Here is a 19,577-nt window from a genome sequence, read left to right as displayed (position 1 = left end):
TTCGTGGATCCTCTGCTCTTCTAGAAATTCCAGGAGGCCGTCACTCTGCCTGGAGATAGGGGTGGTCTACAAAAAAGCAGTCGTCTCACAACAGGCTCAGGGGAAGTGGAAGAACATCCCCCGCCAACGTTCCATCGCTCCAGTGACACTCGGTGCCTCTCCCGCCCCCCCAGCCCCCGCCCCCAGAAGAGGGGCTGGAGCAGAGAGAACGCTTAGAGGTTGCAGTGGACAAGTGAGAGGGAAAGAGAGCACCGACAGAGAGCGGCCAAGGGGTCTAAGAGGCTGCATCCTTCAGGTGTCGAGAGACAGGGGCTCCAGCTCCAGATCACGATTCCAAAGAGTTAAATATCACCACGCAGCCAGCTCTGGATGGGATTTGCTTCTGGGTGCAAAACGGGACACTGATCAAAATCAACTTGGACAAGTGACAAGACTGAGTCTGATTTCGGTGGATGTCTTTTAAGGTCGTTGGAGGGGAGAGGACGCGAGGCAGCGTGCTCGGGGGTAGGTGGAGAGAAGCTTCCAGTCCAGGGCAGGGGTATAAAGGGACACGGAGTCGGCGAACGGCGAGACCAAACGAGTGGGGAAAAGAGAGAGGAAGAGTTGAAGAAAAGTAGGGGGAAGTGGGGCCAGGGTTGAGGGGGGAGAGAGGAGGACAGGAGAGAAAAGTGAGGGCGGCGGGGAGGGATTAAAAGGGAAGGGGGATCGCCGGGGAGAAGGGCGGACGGCAGGCTCGGGCGGTGGAGAGGAGGCGAGGGGAGTGAGCGGGTGGGGGGCGCCGCGGGGCCGGGGAGGAGGGGGAGGGGGAGGGCCAGAAAGTGCGAGCGGCGCGGGGGGCGGCGGGGAGCCGGGGGCCCGGTGGGGGCGGGGGGGGGGGGCGGTCGGAGGAGCGGAGCCGGGCGGGGAGCCGGGGGGCGGGGAGGCCGCGGGAGGGAGGGAGGTGGGGGGCAGGTGGGGGAGCGCGGGAGGGAGCGCGGCGGAGAGCCGAGGCCAAGTGCATTGTGTCTGGCGGCGGCGCGCGAGCCCACCGGCGGCTGCGGCGGGGCGGGAAGCCATGGAGCCGCGGGCGCTCGTCACGGCGCTCAGCCTCGGCCTCAGCCTCTGCTCCCTGGGGCTGCTGGTCACGGCCATCTTCACCGACCACTGGTACGAGACCGACCCCCGGCGCCACAAGGAGAGCTGCGAGCGCAGCCGCTCGGGCGCCGACCCCCCGGACCAGAAGAACCGCCTCATGCCGCTGTCGCACCTGCCGCTGCGGGACTCGCCCCCGCTGGGGCGCCGGCTGCTCCCGGGGGGCCCGGGGCGCGCCGACCCCGAGTCCTGGCGCTCGCTGCTGGGGCTCGGCGGGCTGGACGCCGAGTGCGGCCGGCCGCTCTTCGCCACCTACTCGGGCCTCTGGAGGAAGTGCTACTTCCTGGGCATCGACCGGGACATCGACACCCTCATCCTGAAAGGTGAGCGGCGGGCGCGCCCTGCGCCCCGGGCGCCCGCGCGGGGAGCGCCGGTCCCCGCGGCCGCGTCCCCGCGCCCCTCTCCCCGGCCCATTCTTTCATCCTTCCCGGCCGCCTCGGTTCTTCCTTTCTCGTCCTTTCTTGCTTCCCCGTCCCTCCCCTCTTCTCTTCTCTGGCTCTTAATTTCCACGACTCTTCCCTTCTCATCCTGCCCTCCCCTCCTTCCCTCAAGCCTGTGCTGTAGCCCCCCCTCCCCCCCGGCTTCTAGCTGCTTCTTTCTTTCCCTTGCCTCCTGTGCCCCTCTTCCTTTCCTCGCCCCTCGTCCTTCGCTGTCTTTGTACACCTGCCAGACTTGGGATGCATGTGCAGCTTTTCTCGCCGCTGCTCCCCTACGGAGGGTAACAATAAGAAAGACCCGACCTTTCCGAGCCGGCCACCTCTCAAGTTGTGCCTTCCTTTTAGAAATACCTTTGGAAGTAAAGTGGTGCAAGCCTCAGAAGAGGCAGAAAGGGGCTTTTTCTTGTATTGTGCTCCTGTCGGCATTAGACGGAACTGGTGTGGTCATCCCAGCCTGGCAGGCTAATGGGAAGCTAAGGAGGCCCGAGGTTTTCTTCCCAACCCCAAAGTGCAGGGTTCGTGTTGATTAGACCTCAGATAGCATTAATTCATTGGTGAGGCAGCTGCACGCAGATAGGACGTCTACTTTTTTTCAAGCCTTCCGGATCCATCACTCCTCACACCATCCTCAGTGTCTAGGCACGCCAGGGTGAGAGGAGAGAACCCTCCAAAGCCCTTTAAAGTGCAGCTTTCTGGGTTTGGAGTGGAGTCTCTCGTGTTTGGGATACCGTGTAAGGCTGCTTTTGTCGTTTTGGTTTTGGGTACTGAGTTGTAGAGCATCAGTTTGCTCTTCTGAAGTCTATGCAACACCTGGGTCCCATGCATGTAATCAAAAGTTTGATTTTTTTTTTTTTTTTTGGTAATCTCATTCATGTAAAAATATTCAACGAGACCGTCCTATGGGTGAAGCTTCCTTCTAACTTTCAGGGTTCCACTCTTAATGTACATTCTTTTTCTCTGAGATGAAAAAGCATACCTTCTTTCCCTTGGACTCATTCTTGCAAAAAGGAAAAAGTCTAAAATCTGTACGTTTTAGTATCTAGGAGCCATTCAGGAAAGCCAGAGAAGGGACTTGTGTTGAATTATAGTGTGGAACGGAATCCTGTAGAAAGGTTTGGCCTTCAGAGTCTTGTTAGTTGGCATATTCTTCATTTCTCATACATGTCAACTTCCTCCTTCCCATGGCTAGCTCAGCTGGGGACTGCCATCTGAAACCTGTCTGTGCATGGAAGGACTCCAGAGCTTTTGTGGGGGGGGGGGGGGATAAGGACAGAAGCCTTCCTTAAGGAAGTAAACCTTTTTCTTTCCTCTCCTAACTCGCATCCAAATCTGATTTCACCTCATGAAGATGCTGCATAATTAATTCTGATAGTAGCATAGTACATGAACAAACTGCAAAAGCTGAATTTGGAGGCTCAGTTATGGAATGCTCATTTAGGCAAGGCAATTTTGAAAGCTAAGCAGCGTAGTCTGTCTTTGGAAACGAGAGAGCTGCATTGCCTTACACTCTTTCTATGCCTACAGTAGTTGATTGCATGTAAATTGGCTAGAGAGGAATGCCTGGGACAGCAGGGCAGAGTCTAACCTGACAACAGGAGAGGGACCACCTCCCCACCCCCACCCTGGGATACTGCACCTTCCCCACCTCTGGAAGTGCCCTGGCTAGCTGTGGTGCCCAGGTCTTGGGCAGTCCAGAATCAAATGATCCTAAAGGTGGAAGGGACTTTAGAGGTCACTGAATCCAATCTCCTGCCTATTGTTCAAAATCCCTTCTTCTACAGTCTTTCTGGCAAATGTTTGTCCAGACTACAACTTCCATAAGATTCCTATACTAGTTAAAAGAATTATATTTTTCTCATCATGAATGCGGTGTTTTAGATGAAAGCAGTATCAGCTTTGTAATATTGATGGTGTTTAGCTCATTCTTTGTGCAGAACACTAGAGGGTTCTAGGCTGTAACCAGAAGACACGGGCTCTGCTGCTCAGTTGCAATGTGTCCTCCAAGAAGTGTCTGGGTCTCATTGGCCTTCAGTTTGCTTGTCTGTGGTATCAGGAAAGCTGACTACTCTTTAGGGAATTTTCTAGTTCTAAAATTTAACATTGTTGTAATAATAACAGTGTAAATTTAGCTTTCTGGGAAGTTAATGAGCTGACATTATTAAGACATGAGGAGTTTGGAGAAAATGACAGATATCAGTACATTATAGGATCATAATTTGTTTTTTGGGAGATGGCCAAAAATGTGTCAAGTACTTTCAACATTCCTACTAATCTACCTTGGGCTGGTTATATAACTCTTATGGATCTCCGTTTCATTAGCTGCGAAATGAATGGGCAAAACGAACAGCTTTAAAATTCTGTGAGTCTATGAACAATTTGATTTTGGCATCAGTATTAGGGAAACATTATTACCTTTGTCTTGGCATCGGACCTTAGTGGCTGTGGTATGAATTTCTTAAATGAGTCATATACATCTAGCAGTTGAAATCACATCTCACTTAAAAATTTAGATAACTAGGGTCTTATGTTCTATTTTTACTTTCTTCTCTGAATTGCCTTGTTTATGAGTTCTAACCTTTAGAAATTTTAACCATAAGAAATGAAGGAAAGTAGATTCAAATGGGAGAGTGGGGTGGGGTGGGCAAGGGCCACAGACCTGCCTGGGATAGTTAGTGAGCTTTTGAGAGAAAAAGAAAGAGATTAGCTGTTCTACATACGGACTTAGAAGGCCAAGCGTGGAGGTGAGTAAAGTTGCGGAGAAGAAAGTGTGAGTTGATAATGTGGAAAACATTCTCATAGTTGGGATTGTTTGCATTTCGTGTTCCTGGAGGCCAGGCAAGTATATCTGAGAGATGTAGAGGAGACAGAAACAGTCTCAATGTAGAGAATGAGAGATTAGTTTAGAAATGACACGGATAGACGGATAGTCTATGTCATCTTACTCTACTGAAGAGAAATCACATGGGCCAGAAAAGCATTGGTCTCGATGGGACAGATATTTGGGAAAAGTCACCAAATTCTGATCGTCACCCTTCACTTATGATTCTAGTTCACTGCTAGCCCAGCGTGACCCTAGGAGGTCTAGACTGGCCCTACAAGCAGGACCTTCAATGAGAATGGCGGTGAAGTTATTATTGATAAATCCATTAAGAACCAAGACTAGATAGAGCCTACCAGGCTGACAGAGGGCCATTCGACAGCACAATTGGAAGACATTTGTTTTTCCAGCTGCAAGTCCTCTAACCAGCCCTACGCTGACCAGTCCACATTTCACTCTCTTGCCCATTGGGATAGCTTGTAAAGGCTTTAGAGATATTAGGTTCACACTGTATTTTTCCATAGTTTACTATCCAGTGCGGTAAGTGCCCACTGAAAGCCTATTATGTTCAAGGCAATATGAGGAAGATTTGCCATGTGCGGCTCTTTTGTGTTTGAGCTGGTCCGTTGATTCTAAATTATTCTTCCATGTAGTTCCTTCTTGCAGCTAACTTTTGATGCTAAGGAAGCTTCACTGGTCAAAGTAGGGACTATATCCAAAGAAGTCATCCTCCACTTGCCAGTAAGAATATAAAAGTTGAGAGACCCTGGTTGCAGGAACTTGAGAGAATAGACTTAAAGCATAGAGCCTCAGGCGCCTCAGTGCCACCAGGACTGCTAGAATTTTGAATGCGACCTGTCCATGCAAAAGTCACAGAAAGCCAGTAAAGCAGGTAGACGTGGCATGGATTAAATAAGAAGCCCAGGAAATGAGAAGAGGTGACCTAAAGACAGGATCTTCATTCATTCATTGACTCATTCATTCATCCATCCGATTTATTCACTCAACAGATACATATTAGGTACCCTGTATTACTGTAAGTGTGGAGGATACAGGAATGAATCAATGCATACAAACATCTGACCTCGTAGAGTTCATATCAAGTGGTGCAGTTAGTTTCTAGTGGGTTATGTAGTAACTGCACTTAGTAGGTTATGGGAAGAGCACTTGGGGAGGGCAGCTAGCACTGGTTGGCAAATGATAGAGAGTAAAGTGCATAGTGATGGAGTGCTCTGCCCTTTGGGGTCCCCGGCCCTTCTGTTCCAAGTACAACTCCTCTGTTTAAACCACTCGATGAACATTCAAATAGGAGGGCAGATGGAAGGAATCTCAGTTGGAAACATTATATAATGCTGCTTTCAGTAACTGAAAACACTGATTTTAATAAATAAACATTGATGAGACTTGTGAATACATTATGTGGTGAGCTTTGGAGAAATTAATTTTGAATGGGGATTAGTCGTTGAAATTATATCAGAAGTTCCAACTGTTCTTACTGGCCTTCACTTTAGTTTCCTAAAATTTTTTAATTAAAAATCTTCATTAAAAGCAATTAACATTATGCTTCAAATATATGTGCCTTGTTGATGGAGATCAAATTCTGATTATATATTGCCTGCAATAAACAAAAAGAAAATTAATGTTGCAGTGTTTTGTTTTTATGAAATTTAAAGGGATAGAATTTCAGAAATGTGAAGATCATAATTCTGTATTCATAATGTTAACTTGTATAAATCATTTGGGATTGAATTCTTGAAACTTGAAATAAAACATGTCCTTGTGGTTTCAGAAGCATTTTTCATCTAATGAGATAAACAGAGATATCAAAGACAGTGGGACACAAATACTTTGTCATTTTGTTCTCTGCAAGAGAAAGAAAATAGGAAAATTGGTAGGAAATTCACTGGATCACTCTGCTAATGATTTATCTGTTTCCCTTGTTGCTTATTTTCCATGAAATTAATAGTCTGTACAGGACCCACAAAGTTCTACCTGACACAGAATTAGATTGATGCTTTTCTTCAGCCCATTTGTAGACCAAAGTATCATTTGTGTTAGAATAATTATCTCCCAAGAGTAGCTATATCTAGGAAGGTTGAGAGACTAGCACTGTTTCTCCCCTCTGACCCATTAGGTCACATATTGTTCCCAGATCTTCTCTTGGACCGGAAGACGCCGCTGGCAAAGGGATTCCTTAGTTTTGGGGGTGCTGGGGATATCAATAAGACTTCCTTTTTCTTTCTTTTTTCTCAAAGCAAGTGGTCTCTGAAACTGTTTTGAGCAGCACTCCATATCGCTTGTATTTATTCATTTTTAAATTATGTGCATGGACCGTACTAACACATGCATCATAAAGCACAGACAGAAGCAAATTTTGAAGGGATGTGGTAATAGATATCGACAGAAGTTCAACTCTTTTCACCCTGCATTCCAAAAGATGGCACGTACACACCCCACTTTGAAGAGCGTTTCTCTCCCTGCTCGTTAGCAGAGCCAAGTCTCTCATCTGAGCAGAGAAAGGAGTGATCTTTCCCATCCTGGCTGAACTTCATGGGGGATCTCCCAGTGCACTGTTATGTCACACACATTCATCTTGCACGAGGGGAAGAAGACACATTTTCTTTCTGCATCATTTCTGACACTAGGCACAGTATTAAATGAGCCCTTTTTGATTAAACAACCGCCGGCTCATACCACACAACTCTTAACGACTAGATTTGTAGTTTTGCCGCACAGCGTTTTGAGGCTGAACAGAGTGTGTTTCCACACGTTCTATTGCTAACGCTCCTGAAGGTTATCTTGAAGAGAAATTAAATTCTGACTTGCCACTCTGCTAGCAAAAAAAAAAAAAAAAAAATACTTGCTTAAATTCTTTCCGTCTGCACATAGGAATTGTCTTTTAAAACGGACTTCTAAACACAAAAGTGGATGGTGTGTTAAGTGGCTTGTGAACAAAATTGCCAGAATCAATGACATTTGTATCCACCATGTCTCATGGATAACATTTAGCAATGGCTTTGAGGGAGAAAAAAGGAAGAGTTTTTGCTATGTCATAGAAAGTTCATATCCAATTATATCCAAGTTGCTGTGATTTTTTTGTGTTAGCTACTGATTTTTCTTCTCCACAGCTCAACAAGAGCCCTCAAATCCCATCAGGCAGGCTACTGGTAATTGCAAGTGTTCTTGATTGCTGTAGAAGATAAGCTTTTGTTAGGGGAGCATCTGGACGTTACATTCCATTGAGGGAGTAAGGGAGACTCCCAGTGTGGATGCTGAGCTGGAGACCGTAATGAGTGGGAACATTGAAGGAATTTAGGCGGGCCATCCGGTGTTCCCAACACTTACCAAGCATGACCTTTCCTTTGATCTCCCTTATACCTGAAGTGCAGTGCACCCCAGATTATTGGTCTGTGACCTCTGCCAAGCAAGCTGTGACCTTGGTGTGGCTGTCTCCTCATTCCCTCAGCCCACCTTGCTTGTTCCCATCTTACCTCTCAGGGAGCTTCCACTGTTCTTTGCTACCCAATTGCGTGAACATCTGGGTTCCATTTTCTGGTACTGCTTGCTGGCTAAAAGAATAAAAATAATCAGATTTGGTCATCCTCTTCACTTCCTCCCCCCTTGCAAAAGCAACTGGTGAAATAGAAAGGCCAAGTTAAAAACAATCAAACTGGAAGATTGGTAAATACGTCACATAGCCAATATGTCTCTTTCGGAGTAAAACCTAACTCCACATTTTGGGGCAATTCAGCTAAGATCATTTTTAAGACCGTGTAGACTTGCTTTAGGTTTAAAAAATTTGTTTTCCTACAGTTACGATTAAAAAAAAAAAACAAACCCAGCACAATATTGATATTGTCTAAAGCTTTGCACAACTGGTTGTAAAGATTTTTATCAAAATAAAGGCATCTGTAAATAGAAAGTGGACGTTGTCTTCGAAACCTGATAAAATTTATGTCAGTTTATTTTTTTCCCCACTTTCTTACAGTGTTTCTCTGTGGTTAAAAGTGATTGCAGTGATTAATCTATTTTATTGCAAGTTTTAACTAAAAGGATGTGACTGAACTTGGAGCATGAGAGTAGGCATTGGCCGTCTGAGGCCGACAGCCTTTGTTTGCTGCGGAGTTAACTGGAAACTATATGTCGCGCTCCATCTTTCTTGGAGTTCAGCCAGATAAACTGATTGCAGACCTAACAATAATGTCATGGGGCATCCATCAGAGGATGCATTAGCAAGGGGAAAAAGGGAAACAATACCAACCGTATTTTAGTTTCTGTGATCTTAAATTACTGCGGACACATGGAATGATTTTCTAGAACTTGCTAGAAAAGTGTTCAGACTTTTCGATGTTTTGTTCACAGGTAAAAATCAATCGACTCATTTCTCCTCTAAGGACCTAGAGGATGTACTATGTTCCCTTTTGGTTTCTCCGGGTAATTTGATACCATATAAGTACGGAGGGAAAAGATTCCAGGAACAGAAGTTGGAAATTCTGAATGTATCGATAATTCCAGGGGGGCTTGACTGTCCCTTTGCAACAGGTCACTCAACTGCAAATCAACACTGATCCTTTCATCTGCCAATAAGCACTGACATGCAGACTTCCGGTCTGTCGCAGGGGAACAGGCAAGGTTGGGAGAATGGTGGAGTGGGGAGGGTGGGGAACCTATATTTGGCTTGGATCTCTTCTGTTTAACATTTTAAGGAATTTTTCTTTGGTGTAGGGGATGTGAGCATTTGCTTCACTCAGTGATCAGTCAACAAATATTACTGAGTGTTGGAAAGGAAATGCCTTTGAAGATAAGAGGCTGCTTAGTGAAAAATATGGGTGCTATGTCCTCCCGTCTTGTGGGGTTGTACTTTCCCTAACCATACCCAGAGCAGTGAGGAAGGAGGTTTGGGTAGGTCGTTAATTTGGGTTCAAAAGCCATTTCTTAAGTTCTCATGATTTTGAAAACTGCTTACAGTAACGGTTACAGCTGTCATGGAATTTTAAGCATGTGCCTGCCGTAAAATGGTCCTCAATGAAGTTATTCCGAAAAACAACAGAACTGGTCACTTGTCATGGGATTGAGAAATCATGAAACAGATCATCACGGTGACAATGGGAGTTACAATGGGAGTAACTGAGCCCAGGCCAACTGGAGCTCAGTATTTGTTTTATGTCACTGATGCTTCAGAATCACTTCTTCTGGATCATTTCCTTCTTCGCATCCAACACATTGGAGGAAACTTTGGTGTTCAGACAATGGAAGCTTTGGCTGAAGAAAGCTAAAACTCACAAGCACTAGACAAATGATGAGACGAGCTGAAGAAAAGTGTGGCGGGAAAAGTGACAGTGACTGCTAACACGAATGTTTCTGAAAAACGTCGTCTTTTTGTTCGGGTGTCGAAACAAACAAAACAAAAGATGCAAGGAAAGCGTTTACTACTCAGCAGTAGAAGAGAACATCCAGCCAGAAGATGTCCGCCCAAGAAGCATCAAAGTCAGGTTGTAGTTCTTTCCTCCTTTTTTCTCAAGAGTTACCTTTTCTTTCTGAAGGACACTCAGCATGGTAGGAGGAAAATAGGTAAGCACATGTAGAATCAAAGATCCACAGAGTTGAAAGGAACTTTGAGCAACGATCCTCACCCAATTTTTTTGCGACGATGCCTGGGGTAGAAGATTTCCACGTGTGCTGCGAATGCCTATCAATTACATGCAATTCCCAGCACACCGGCCCGAATTCCCTCCTTTTCTTCCTGAAAGCCCATTATCAGAACGCCTGTGAGGGAGGGGATGTTGTAATCAGCAGCATTTTGAATCTGTTTTAATTTATAAAACAGTCTATCATTTGGAGAAAGGAGGCCCTTCAATCTTGTATAGAAGAAGCTGAGAGATTGCAGTCTGACAGGCAGTGGGGGGCTTTATCCACATTGCATATTCCTCGTGGAGGGCGGTGAAGGGAGCTGATGGATATTGTGCGCATGGGCGCTTCGGTCCCCGAAGTCATCCTGGACACCACTACTGACTTGGAAAATTGGGAGCTGTGTAAATAACTCATTACCGGTTAGTCTTCTGAACTGGCCCCAGCACACCTGATTTGGGACAATTTTTTAAAAGTGACAGGAGCACAGTTTTGTATGCCCTCCAAATGTGACACGGTTATTGAAATAAATATGTCTGAGAGCCTCTGAGAGACCTTAAACGGAGTCACTCCCTGTTCTCTAATCCACACATACAGATGATTCTGCAGTAATATTTTAATTACGCCACGGGGGAAATTGAGCGCTTCTTCCTAATTGGCCAGATTTTCATTTTGGAGATTTGTGGCATGGGTACTTTTTAGAGCATGTTTTTTTGTTTGTTTGGTTGGTTTTTTATTTCTAAACTATCACAGAGTTTTTGTTTTAGCATGCTTCCAGTTCTATTTACAGGTTAAAATGGCAGACTTATTTCCTGCCCCTGGCCAAGTAGTCTATATATGGAGTTTTCTGGAGTTGTTTTTATTTCTGCAAAGGTCAGGTAGAGCAGCATTTCTTTTTTTTTTTTTTTTTCAACGTTTATTTACTTTTGGGACAGACAGAGACCGAGCATGAACGGGGGAGGGGCAGAGAGAGAGAGGGAGACACAGAATCGGAAACAGGCTCCAGGCTCTGAGCCATCAGCCCAGAGCCTGACGCGGGGCTCGAACTCACGGACCGCGAGATCGTGACCTGGCTGAAGTCGGACGCTTAACCGACTGCGCCACCCAGGCGCCCCAGCATTTCTGATTAGGTATGAAACATTATAATTTGAGCTGTGGGTCTAATTTTTATAAAAGGCAATTAATAAAGTGCTTGATAAACGCCCACGTACCTAGGTGGGTTTATCAGTTGAGGATCTCTTAGTGCCAAATGACAGAAAACCTAAATAAAAACGGCTTTACCTACAAGGAAAATGTATTATCTCCCATAACAAGAAGGCTGGAGGAAGCCTGCACCTGGGCTGATTAAAGATTCAGTGCTATTAGGCTTTAGTAGTCCCAACATGGCTGTTTTTGCCTCCAGGCTTGTCTCTTCCTGGTCACAGCGGTGCCATGAGTCACTTCCCCATACAGCAACAGTTCAAACTAGGAAGGAAGGGAGACTACCCCATTTGGTGAACCTCTTTGATAAAAAGTGTAATTTCCCGTAAGTCTCCCAGCAGACTTCCCAGAGGTCTCATTGGTGAGAATTCTGTCACATGACCGTTCCCTAAACCAATCCCTGGACGTGGAATGGAATGATCAGAATTCCCGTAGACCAATTAAGTTTTCTTCTGGCCCTGGAGAAGGAAGGGCCCAGTCTTCCCGGGAAGCATTTGGCTGCCTGACAGGGCAACAAGATTTGGTTTCTGTTAGCTAAGGACATGTGGTGGTTGTGTTTACAACCATAGTGCCTGCCGCAGTAGGGAACTTCAAATGGCAGTCCTGTCCCAGCTGTGGTTATTCTGCAGGTAGATCAGGACTGAGAGGAGAACCCAGGTTTTCTACTCGCTTTCCCAGATTTACTATGTTGTCTCTCTGTATCCTGCCCTCATGGGCAAAGGGGAAGAAAAATACCTTTTTCCCTCTGCACTCCTAGCTTCTCTACTTGGGACCTTATAAATCAGATTTATGGAATTCACATTAACAAAAGGAAAACAACAGAAATTTAACATATGCATGGTGCATATACACAGGAGCACTTAGAGATGAATTTCCAACCTTCCTGGTAGATAGGGGAAGGAGGAGGGCAGAGAAGTATTCTTATATCTACTTCTTCTCAATTGCCTTCAGCTCACAATAGTCCTTATGCAAAAGTAGCATGTTTTGGGGCAGCATATTCTGCTTTCTTGGGCACACAGTAGTGCCTTGAAATCCCAGTGCCTTTGTTGTTGTTTTTTTTCTTTAATTTTTAAAAAATGTTTATTTATTTTTGAAACAGAGACAGAGCGTGAGCAGAGGAGGGGCAGAGAGAGAGAGAGAGCGAGAGCGAGACACAATCTGAAGCAGGCTCCAGGCTCTGTGCTGACAGCACAGGCTCAGCACAGAGCCTGACGCAGGGCTCGAACTCACAAACTGTGAGATCATGACCTGAGCCAAAACCAAGAGTCAGATGCGTAACCGACTGAGTCACCCAGGTGAAATCCCGGTGCCTTTGTGAAGAGCCCGTTGTGATTCTTTACTCTCTAATGACCTAGAGACTTCATGATTATTTCTAAGGAGGCTTATTTATAATTGCACTTTTAGACATGGAAGGTAAAGTGTTCAAAATTGTGTGTGTTAGGGGCTATGGATGTACTCTAAGACTTGATAGTGCAGTTGCTATAAATCTGTTGCACACTACTTTGGTGAGTTCAATGTTTTTAGTGCTTCCTGGATATACATTTGCCCCCATCCCCAACCTCCCCTCCCCCCACTCAACCCATGTAGAAGTTCAGTGCACAGTAGAGAAGAGCTCTGTGGTGACCATTATTCTGAATATACCTTTCTCCCCACCTCAAGCCAGCTTGGTTTATAAAAATCTGTTCACCCCATAGTATGACTTGTTTTAATTTCTTGTAGGAAAACCATGGTGACCATAACATATTTCATTCTCATCCCTTGACTGGTGACCGAGTGGCCATTATTAGAGACAGCATGTGTCTGTCACTACAACAACTGGAGAAAGGAAATGAGCAACTCACTCCGCGGTTGTCTGTGTCCTGATGTGTTGGTACAGGCACGTAGTCAAAACCTGAGAAGCTAACCAATTCTAATCTGAAGAAGAGCCGCTTTACCAGTGTCTTTACGGGGCTTGAATAATCCTTGAGATCTCTGTGAAGAACTGTTTGCTTTCAGAATTGCAAATCCAGAAGGCCACGTGAGGAGGCAGTTGTTTGGTCGTGTATGATCTTGGGTTTGGAGGAGGGGGTGGAGGGAGACTGTGTCAGGATGAATCTCAGTCATCTCAGCAGGAATGTTCAAAGCCAGCCCACTCCAGCGCACCTCACATTTCTTGATGGAATTGCTATGCTCCTCTTGGACGTCTTATTTGAAACTGAGCGGCCTATTTATTAAAGCTTGATACCTCTTTAGAGCAGGAATTTCAAGGCAAGAAAATAATCTGAACCATTACAGATGGGCTGAGCTAGCAGGATTTTAGCACAGAAGCCTCAGAAGATGGTGGAGAGCCACAAGGTATGTGGGTGGACATATATTTGGACCACCAGATTGCATGCCAATTTGTAGGTTCAAAAAAAAAAAAAAAAGGCAAGAGAGCAGGCAGGAAAGGAAAGAAAGCAGGAAAGAACAAATGAGCAACTATTTGGTGAATCGTTGGAGGACCATCTCTATGGGGATCTTATTTCTTTAAATATCTATTAGTGCATTAATCTTTCTAAAATACAATCTTATCATGCCTTTCCTTTTATTAAAAGTCTCTGTCTGCAGGGTTCCTCAATAAATTAAGCACAGAATTACCAAATGATCCAGCCATTCCACTCGTAGAAATAAACTCGGAAGAATCGAAAACGGGGACTCAAATGAAATCTTCTACACGAATGTGCCTAGCACCATTCATATTAGCCCAAAGTGGATACAACCCAGATGTCCATCCATTGATGAATAGGTCAACAAAATGTGGTATATTATACCATGGAACATTATGCAGCCATAAAAAGGAATGATTTGCTGATGCATGTTTCAATACAGATGAATCATGAAACCATTATGCTAAGTGGAAGGAGCCAGACACAAAAGGCAAAGTATTGTATGATTCCATTTATAGAAATGTCCAGAATAGGCCAGTCCACAGAGAAACACCGTGCCCTCTTGTCCATCTGGGCACTCTTCCTTGAAAGCTTAGTGCCTTTGTTATTTCCTCTCTAAACTTCCTTGACCCTAGCCTCAGCCCCTTGCTTGGCAAAATTAATTGCTTTATTAGCTGAGACCCCAGTGTGTTTTATACATTCCTCTATGAAAGCACTTCTTACATTGTATTGTGGTTTGTTTCCTTGTCCGTTTTTCTCCCTACCTTACGGCCAGGGACAGATGCCACCCAGCTCAGCATCTGGCACACGGTGATCTTTCCATAGAATGGCTGTTGAAAGAATTGCATTGGATTGATTCAAATCGTGGTCATCCTATCTGGTTCATTTTCTTGCCACCCCTTCCATCATTTTTTGTGCAATTCATGGGCAAGGAGAAGGGAGAATTATTCCCAGTTTTCAAAGCCTAGGACTCTAATAATGAATTCAAGACAAAGTACTTGGCATTTTTAAAAAGTAGTCATAGTTTAGATGTAAAAAAGCATTTATGACCTGCTTTTATTTTTGAAGTGTTCAAAACAATCAGTGTAAAATTAACAAAGTGCTTCTGTACGAGGGATTTTCCTCCTGAAATGTTCTTAATCCTGCACTAAAGGATTATATTATTATTGAGGTTTTCTTGTCTTTCTGCTTATCTCCACAGGAAGTCTCTCCCCTCAAGGAACTGCCCAGGTTGTCCCTGTTCACTCACAGGACTTAGCAGGGCGCTTTATAAGTACTAGGAACCCGGTACATACGTAGTGTTTTGCAAAGCTCGTTCTAAGTGTTCCTTTGTACAGTTTTGGTATGTTAAATACTCTTTTTTTTTTTTTTTTCAATAGCATTGTTGCAAGCCCAATTACATACTTCCTTTGACCAGCAACCTGAATAGCTGGAATAAACTGCAGAAAGACCTTTGGCTGTGCCCTTCATCAGGCTCGATACGGAGCTGTCCGCTGAGTCGGGCTCATTACTAGAAGGCTCTCGTCAGCTAGAGAATCGAACGGGGTACAAGAGCACTTTTAGGGCTCTCCCAGCAGAGGTGGCTCTCCAGGAGCTTTGCTGGCATTCTGAAGTGATCTCTCTCCAACACGTTTATTTTGCAGTTTTCTGAGGAGACAGGAGTCAGGAGACTTGGGGCATCCTCACCCCTCTGTTATTAACTCACTCTGTGACCTTGGGCAAGTCGCCTCACCTCTCCAGCCTCATTTTCTCATTCGTACATACAGAGATTGGATCAGCGTAACCTGTAGGGTCTCTTTCACCATTACCTGGTGGTAATTACAGGATGCCCAGAAAACAGCAGCTTAATTGACTTTGCAAAGTGTAAGGATAGGAAAAGGTCAGTTCTCTCTAGAAGCAGGTGAGCATTAGGACAATTCAAATTTGAGAGGCTTTTCCTGTGTTCAGATTGTTCCCCCATATGTCTTTCTTTTCTTTGCTTTTTTGAATGTGACAGGCTTTCTTATTGCTTAATTTTCTTTTTCGTTTCCTGAGGCTTTCAAGGGAGAAAGCAGGACTTTTCTGTATTGTTCCGGGAATTCTCTTCTGTGGGAGCAATGTTTGCCATTTGGTTGGAAGAATTCACCTGTATAATTTTTTTTTCTTCTTAGAGGATTTTATAGGGAATTGGTAATAATAAGTTATATCTGGTTTTAGGGACTAGAGTCAGAGTTTATAATAGAGAACAAAAAGGATTACCCTTTAGAAAATTGCATAGTATCATTTAAATATTGCCTTACTTGCTCATTTTTAAATGTCTTTGAGGAAGTTTTGAAAAGATTTTGATGAAAGAAAAAAACTCATATTTTTTTGTTACTACAGAAAAAATTCTAGCTTTATTCCTTCTTTGCTTCGAAGAGTGTTTAATACTTATAATCCACGTGAAGTCAATGAGAAGTCTACAGTTATGTGTTACACTTCATTTTGTTCAAAAGTTTTAAAGATATGCTTTCTGAATTTAATATTCCACTGTGTGTGATACCTGGAAGTTATATTTGATCAGTTTAATTTAATTCTTGTTATGAATCCTGATTATTCATTTCAGTTTCTTTTTCCCCCCCTCAAATGATATTTTAGGTTGCTTGCCACATATTGTAACTGACATAATAGTTAATTTTAGGGGCACCTGGGTGGCTTAGTCGGTTAAGCGTCTGACTTTGGCTCAGATCATGATTTCATAGTTTGTGAGTTCGAGCCCCGCGTCGGGCTCTGTGCTGACCGCTCAGAGCCTGGAGCCTGCTTCGGATTCTGTGTCTGCCCCTCTCTCTGCCCTCCCCAGCTTGTGCTCTCTCTCTCTCTCTCTCTCTCTCTCTCTCTCTCTCTCAAAAATAAAATAAACTTTAAAAAATTTTTTTAAATAGTTAATTTTACTGAAAGCCTTATTCAAAAAATTTGAACATGCCATGACTTTCCTTGACCCCAAATTTCCTTCTTTGCCGAGGAAAGGATATACCCAGGTAACCTCTTTAGTCATCCCTGGCCGTGATAGCACATCTGCTGCTCAACTTCTGATCCTTGATAGGAACAGTTGTTTTCACTGAAATCCTTCCACACGAAGCAGAGAATAGGTAGACAGGTCAATTATCTACATCATCTCCATTGGGGTCAGGCTGGTTCTCACCGAGAGAGCCAGAGTGTGACTTCCAGAAGACAGTATGTGGTCTAAGGTACTGAGTGTAGTCCCTAACCTGGCCCCTGTCGTAAGCATTTGGTTATTTGGAAGACCTACTTAGAAGATTGTCTAAGAGGAGGGAAAAAAGGTTAAGGAAACCACACTGAATGGTGATGGGAAAGATGGGAGAGAAGCAAATCCATGGAGAATGAGAGGCATCACAGAATGGTCTTAATTTTGGTCCCTTGATTTGGGAATATTTTTCTTAGAAAGTTTCTTCATTCTTTTGGGATTTTGTTTCTCTCTTTCCTTTTATAAACAGTAATGCTAGGGAAGAGTTTTATACAATCCCTGGGAGATTATGAACTAGGTACGTGAAATTACTCTGTCGTAGCCATGTGATGAGCATGATGCTTATGGAGTAAGAAAAAAGCACCTTAAATGTACACAGCATGTTCCTTTCACGTCACTCGAAGCAGCTTTTTACGAGGAGAAAGAGGAAACGTGTTTCCAGAGTAAGCACATGTGGTAGAGGAGAAGGACATTAGAGCTGCTGGTAGTTACCATTTGTATACAGAGGGGGTTCAAGTGTTCCAGCGGTGGTGGGATATGGGGGCAGGGGGGAGATGAGGAAACCTGGGCACCAGGAGCTACAGGCCTACCTGTATGCATATAAGACCTTGCCGAGTCACGTAAACCTCTCTAGACCTCAGCTGGACGTATGTATGTGTGTATGTATTTATTTATTTATTATATTTATTTTTTTATTTAAAAATCAGTGAAAGTTATTTCCTTATTTTTATTTATTTATTTATTTAAAAATTAATAAATTTTATTTGAAAATAAATTTATTGATTTATATTTAAAAATAAATTTTATTTATACTTAAAAATAAGTTTATGTATTTATATTTAAATATAAATAAATGTATATATTTAAATAAATAAATTTATATTTTAAATATATTTAAATTTAAATATTTAAATATTAATTTAAAATATAAATTTATTTATATTTAAAAATAAATTTATTTATTTAAACATATAAACTTATTTATTTAAGAATATAAATAAATTTATTTAAGAATATAAATACCTTTATTTATTTAAGAATACATAAATAAATAAGTAGAATAAAAAGAATAGATAAATAAAATAAATTTAAAGAAGGGGGGCAGAGAGAGAGGGAGACAGAGAATCCAGAGCAGACTTTGTGGTGTCAGTGCAGAGCCCCACCTGGGGCTCAGACTCAAACTCAGGAACCGTGAGATCACGACCGAACCGAAGCCAGACGCTTAACTGACTGAGCCACCCAGGCGCCCCTCAGCTGGTCATTTTTAAAGTGAAGGGTCGGACTTCATGAATTCTAAGAGTTTTCCAAATTATTACATTTTACGGTTTATTTATAGCATCAGGACGTCGGGGTGAGTTTTCCAGATAGCTGAAACCTGCCTTTCTGTGCATCAATACTGGTGTTTATCTAAATGGATGGATATATTTATTCAATGCCTTATGCGCATCCCTGCCTTCTGAAACAGCACTAAATTTAACTTTTGCGTAGTGATTCAGGTGATCGTTATGAACAATGATGTAGTACTTAGGTACCCGTAGGGAATGTAGTGAGTGTGTAGAACTATTGGCCTCAAGACTAAGTAACACCACAGTCTACTATTCTTAAAAAAATTGTGCTTGCTCTCTTTTTTGTTTTGTTTTCGTTTGTTTGTTTTTTAAGGCTTGCTGCTTTTCTAAATACCACTTCCTTTTGCTTCTGTTATCTGACCCGCCGCCTCTAACTTCCCTTTTTATATTCTACTTTGCTGGTTTGAATGGGCTAGGAACAGGGGGCTGGAGACAAGCAAGTAGGAATTAGGTCTGAAGTTAGAGCAAACGGCCTCTAGGAGGGATTTCAGGAGGTATTCCTGCCAGTGAAGACCTGATTGCCAGCGCTTGAGGCTTTTGGGGGCATTCTTCCCCGTTGCAGTAAGTAAGCCTTGCATGAGTACAGTATGAAGGTATATTTACGGAACGATGTAAAGTTTGTGACCATTCTCCTTGCAGGAGAAAACATGAACGGTGGTAGGGCAAGAATGCCAAGAGGGCTCAGAAATAGAAAGGGGTCACTGAGAGGGCAAATGGGCGGATCTGTGAGAGTGTCAGATGATGGACAGGCAAGGCCAGGTCTCATTTGTAGGGCGTCCCCCACCATCATCCTGTTCCCAGCCTTGGCTTGCCAGCCATTCTCTGCCGTGACAGCCCATTACTACCTCCTTTAGATAAAGCAGATACAGGGAATTGGCAGTGGCCGAGTTGAATTAGGACCCATGGATGCTGAACTTCTGGTTAATTGTCATCGTATTGATCCTCAAGGCCACTTGTAGAAGATTAAGAAAAGGCAAATTGGTTATTCATTTTCTGCATATTTACATGGAAATGCCACTTTATTAGCTTGCAAAATACAGTATCTTCCCTTTCAGCATAAATTTGGACACTGACTAATTTGCACTTGTTTAATCTTGCAAGCTTGGCAATTTTGGGAAGCCTCCTACACCCCCCCCCCCCCATCCTCCCTCCCCATAGTCTCACCTCACCCATCCGGCAAAGCCAAGAATGTTGCTTCACGCTCTAGGAGCCATATTAAAAAATACCACTGGGTTTCTCTAAGCTTTTCTGAAGTAAATTAATTAATTAATAAGCATCGCATAGGTTGGTCTCTCCTAGGGCTCTCTTTGCTGTGCTTTCTGGGTGCACCCAGCGAAGCAGTGAGACCTGGTGCTTCCTGGGACCACAGCTCCCTTGCCCAGGTGGGGG

General features: G+C 43.8%; 1 protein-coding gene across 2 annotated transcripts in view; it reads left to right on the top strand.

Moving 5' to 3' along the window:
* The first annotated feature begins 937 nt into the window (after window positions 1–937).
* TMEM178A (transmembrane protein 178A) overlaps window positions 938–19,577 on the top strand; it is a 51,886-nt gene continuing 33,246 nt past the window's right edge. The window contains exon 1 of one of the 2 annotated variants that reach the window (XM_027033613.2): window positions 938–1,454. In XM_027033613.2, coding sequence (XP_026889414.1) covers window positions 1,055–1,454 — 400 coding nt within the window. In that variant the 5' untranslated portion in view covers window positions 938–1,054. The remainder of the gene's footprint in view (window positions 1,455–19,577) is intronic. The other variant, XM_027033612.2, reaches the window with a different exon arrangement.

Source organism: Acinonyx jubatus, chromosome A3 (assembly GCF_027475565.1).
Source record: "Acinonyx jubatus isolate Ajub_Pintada_27869175 chromosome A3, VMU_Ajub_asm_v1.0, whole genome shotgun sequence".
Classification (NCBI taxonomy): domain Eukaryota; kingdom Metazoa; phylum Chordata; class Mammalia; order Carnivora; family Felidae; genus Acinonyx; species Acinonyx jubatus.
Note: the sequence above shows the minus strand (reverse complement) of the source record. Positions and strands in the feature narration are given on the sequence as shown.